We start from the raw sequence: 4,874 nt of genomic DNA, 5'->3' as shown, positions 1-4,874 counted from the left end.
CATGCTCCAGGGCATCAAGCAGGTGGATCAGTATCCTAGTATCGGCCTCTTCATGGTTGCATGGCAGCATGGAGTGGCTGGTGTCTGTGCCAACCACTCTGGTTCCAGGGGTAATGAAGACCAGCTTCCCCTCTGGCCACACAGTGGACTCAATCTTCCCTGAGATAAAGGTGAAGAGTTCCTCCTTGTTCTTAGGGTCACGCAGGAAATCTGGCAAATGGGCCTATCTCACAAAAATCGGAAATGACGTCACACCGGGTAAACATTCTTCCGGCGTAGTCATTTTTGTATTGCCGTCAATGCAAAAATGGATCGTTTCTTCGCCACTTCCCTGGTGGGTTTTCCGAAATTGCGATTCGAAGATGTGCAGAAGATTGTGGAGACACACTCAGCAACACCACAGCCCAGGCTGACAAAGGGGTACAAGTTTTTTGTGGAGGAGTTTGTACACAATTATCAAGGAAAGTTGTCTAAGGTGTTTTGTTGTTGTCAGTAGGCTACTCAATGGCCGCCTTGCTCATTCATGTTTTGTGATGACAAGCAAACCATATACGATCCATATAAATCATCAGAAATATTGTCTGTGTGTGAAATGTGTGTAAAATGATCATATTTGTTACGTGTAGACTATAATATTATGAATATAATTAGCCATGGTGGCTATGAAGTCTCCGTGTGTAGCGTTAGCATTTTAGCATTAGTTTAGCCAAGGATAGGTTCAGCTAGTTATTTGCTGACCAGTTTTCTTCCGATCAGCGACATATTATTGACATTATGTATATGCTAAGTGTCAAATATAGTTGATGGAAAGGTGGTAGTGAGAGGTAGATGCAACCGCTCGATGAGGAGGAATGAGGAGCCCCACATACTACATGTTTCTGCTGAGTTAGGGCCCGTTGGACCAAGTCTGTTAGTTTTGATAGTCTGTCTGGACTAACAACTGCAGTTGCAGTTTTCCTCTTCTTCTGAAGTTCAGATCATTTTCATTGTTCTTTCTTACAAACAGTAGCGTGCTTAAGACTTGGCCCACCTAGTTTGCTGCAATGTTGTGGCTGTACAGACCTATGTATTTTTCTTCCTCTTCATTAAGGCACAAGCCGTAAATAAAGGAAATTTGTTGAGTGCATTAAAAGGACAAACATCTAGTTCATGTTATAACATTGCTAAAACAACAGATGTAATGGTGGCCCAAGAGTTTTGCACGGAACTGTACATGGCTTTTCTGCGGTTGCAGGCTCCTTGCCAGTTTCCAATGGCCTTATATCAAGGTCCTACCTACTAAGTTCAGTAACTCAATTCTTATGGTGTTCACAGATCACCCTGGAGGCTGTTGGACAACTGGGTCTCTCAGAGCTGTAGCTTTGCTGCGGGCAAAGGCTTCTGTAGCCATATAACCGCTCTGCTGTTCCAGACAGCGCATTATGTGCAGCTGGGCCTTGATGTGGTTCCACCTTCCCTGGCCTGTACCAGTCAACCACAGATGTGGCATCGACCTCGAACCCACGTGTGCTGTTGTGTCCTCTGTTCAAATCATACACTTCAGTATTTGTCTAGAGTATATGAGCATTTCCTGTATTGTTGTTCGCCTCAGGGAATCCATCCAGAGGCTGTGAGTGACCTGGTGGTGAAGAAACCCAAGTCGGTGGGGAAGACTGGAGTCAAGTCCACACTCTACAGAGCGTATGCTGGTAAGACATTTGTTTTGCAATTTGCACTCTGTTAAACATGCTCATTATGAAAATATGCATATTCGAATACATCTGTTATCACTACAATATAAAAAAAAACAGTCACATTTTTATTTGACGTTCCGCCCTTTGATGTCCCACATCCTAGAGGGAATATCCAGCTTGGAGTTGGTACCATCTCAGCTGTGCTGACCTGGAAGATGTCAGCAATGACTTGTTCTTTAAGGCCAGTTGCTACTCTACAACAGTAGATGAAAAACTCATCAATGGCTGGAATCTTCCTTGAAGGGCTTGGTGTTGGAATCGCCTCTTGTCCAATCCTCTGTGCTTTGCTCCAATAAATAATATATTGTGTTGAGGGGCAAAACAGACTCCCAAAACACTTGAAACACTTCTTGAGATGGAAACCGAGTATAATATGTCATGGTCTGATCAGACACACAAATTCTGTTGAGGACAGTTTGTGGCCCCATGGACATTTCTTGCAGCCTTGCCTCCAGCTCAGCAATATACTCCAGGGCATCATCCAGTGCACCTACAAAAAAAGAAGACAAATCAGTCTTCATTACCATTCATTCGTATTCACCCTTTCTTTTTATTGTATTGTTATTCTGTATACTTAAGTTTATTTATATTTATTATTATTAAATTTATTTGTACTGTTTTCTGTTTTTCTTTTTTATGTATTAACTATAGGTTTAGTGTTGTACATAGAGTAAAAACCAAAGTCAAATTCCTCGTTTGTTCGCAAACCTGGCCAATAAAGCTGAATCTGAATTAATATGTAACCCCAGTTTAACAGTGCGTCTGATGTTGATTGAATGTTTTAACGTTAACCATGCCATGTTTGGCAAAATTATACAATAGCCCAACAAGTGTTGAACAGAAATAACAGACATAACAGCTAGTTAGGACACATCTACTTACCGGCAGGGGGGCGTGTCGCGTAGTCATGTTCCCCGGTACCTCTCCGGTCCGTTTGTGTTTTGTCCTCTCCTTCAGCTTTTCGAGCTGACAGCCGTTTATACACGGGTGTTTTTTTCGGGGCTGTGGTGTAGCTGTTCCAGTCAAAACGACTAGGAACAGCTCCAGTATTCAGCGTAGCACTCCCGTCGTCATAATCAGCCGCTGAGAAATGCCGACTACAGACCAGTGTACTCCCCTTCTGAATTACGAAATTAACTCCTTCATTCCGTCTGATCGCCACTGCTGTATTGGGTATTATTTGGGAAGTCGTGGAAATGTAAATACGGTTGTTTTTGTTTTGAATTGGCGCATAGAGGTAGACAACAGAAGCTTTTGTTTTTTGACTGCGCCATTGTCAAATATCATGGACTACGCGACCGGAAGTCACTTTACCCGGTGAAGGCAAAATCGAACGCCGAACCAGGAAGTTGTGAGATAGGCCTATTCCCCGGCAGCTTGTTCTGACCAGACACCTTCCGTCGTATCCCTTTGCCTCGCTTCTCCCTGGTTGACTCTTTTAGACTGCTGGGGAAGTAAGTATCCCAGACGACGTCAACTCTTTTAGAGGTCCACAAGTGTTTCATGATGTGGGGAATAAAGACACAGCTGGCATATTCTTCAAACGTGGTGATGTTGGTAGGGGACAGGAAGTGGACCACAGCAGCTCCGTCAAGTACTTTGACATCAAATGTAGCAGGAGGTTCCGGTTGTGTCTTCTGTGCAAGGACGTTTAGCAGATCTGACTTCTTTCCCAGCCGTAGTTTCCCTCTATCAGATAGAGAAGGAGGGTATGGATGGTTTTCGTGCTCAAAGAAGGTGCTCAGGTCCCCCTCTCTGTGTTGAGTGGCTATGTACAATCGTGAGAAGAGTGCCACATCATCCTTCAACATTGAGATCTGCCCTGCCTGCTTACTCTTGGTCTTGGGTGTTGGGCATCTGAAGAGCGGCAGCGAGTTATGTTTGATGGGCTCATGGATGGAGTGTGTGCGGTCCACTATCACTGTCTTATTGTAGTTGTTGTACTGATCCCTGCCCACTGATTCCACAGTGCGGACAGTGTTGACCACAGACCCGTCAATCACATTCCGTGTGTCCAGCGTAAGTAGCTCTGGGGTGTTGTCTAGGAACGGATTGCTCATCCCACTGATGGTGGTCACCAGAGTGAGGGCTTGGCCTTTGAATATCTTCTGTGTGGACAGTCCTTCTTCGTGATGTTGTTGTTTCTTGACTTCTTCTGACATATACTCTTGCTCAAACTCTTTTAGGAGTCGTGCTTGTTCAGGCCCTGCGATCATCCACTTCTTGAAGGCAGAGGGATTTTCTGTGAGTCCCACTGCACCCCCGGAACCCTTCACCAGATCGTTGTTCTGCTCATGAGCCTGATCTATCGGCATGCTAGAGAATCTGTTTGTGGTCTTGTTAACGACCCAATGGCCATGTTCTTCATATTCCCTGTGAATGGATGAGGGCAAGCTTTCCATGTCGCGAATGTGGACAGGGATCCATCGTGCGTAGTTCTGGTGATCAAGGGCAAAGAACCATGGAACAAGAGCCTTGAGTGTCTCCACATAGAGTGGAAAATCCTGTTCTCTGTGGGCCCGCACAAATATCAGACCCAGAAGTTACATGTTGAGGATGGTATCCCAGTACTGGAATGTTGGACTCTTTCTGATCATGTCTTATCTCCAGGCTTCTTTGGTCTTCTCATCATGTGGTCCCTCAGGCATCATGTCCAAGAAGGCATTGTGCTGCAGCTTTGTCAGTGCCAGGGCGCTCACTTGATGGGCATGTCTTGTCCTGGTGAGGTGGGATGCTTTGAGGAAGGAGTCGGCTGTGCCAGTGGATGCAATGCCCGCCTCAGTCAGTGCTGTGGTCCATCCAGAAGCTTCCAAATAGTCACCAAATGTCTTCCACATTGCCATTTCGATATGGAGGCCGCCAAACATGACTACACATTTGTCTTCACCATGTGTTTGAGGCCAGTTCCACTGAACATATTTGGCCAGTGCGTACAGTGGTGCGTCCACAGCCATTACTAGGATCTGTCCTGGATTCAGGAACTGTGTGGCTTCACGCTGTACATCCCATGCTTGATCATGGAAGCCGTAGCAGCCTTCTCGTAGAACAGTGGCAAGAGCTGAGTGAGAGCAGGCTGCAGGTCATCTGATACATCATGTAGAGATGCGTGGTAGGCTGACCAGGCCACAATGCCTCCCTAAG

The 4,874-nt window shown here is 45.6% G+C and overlaps 1 protein-coding gene across 1 annotated transcript; it reads right to left on the bottom strand.

The window, feature by feature from the left end:
• Positions 1–282: 282 nt before the first annotated feature.
• Positions 283–3,105, bottom strand: LOC132453823 (uncharacterized). The gene is given in 3 exon segments (XM_060046796.1): positions 283–2,223; positions 2,616–2,893; positions 2,895–3,105. Coding segments are annotated over 3 exon segments (663 nt in total). The 5' UTR covers positions 3,008–3,105; the 3' UTR covers positions 283–1,951.
• Positions 3,106–4,874: the final 1,769 nt, after the last annotated feature.

The sequence above is a fragment of the Gadus macrocephalus genome, chromosome 3 (assembly GCF_031168955.1).
Source record: "Gadus macrocephalus chromosome 3, ASM3116895v1".
NCBI classification, from domain to species: Eukaryota; Metazoa; Chordata; class Actinopteri; order Gadiformes; family Gadidae; genus Gadus; species Gadus macrocephalus.
This window is presented reverse-complemented; position numbering and strand designations above follow the sequence as displayed.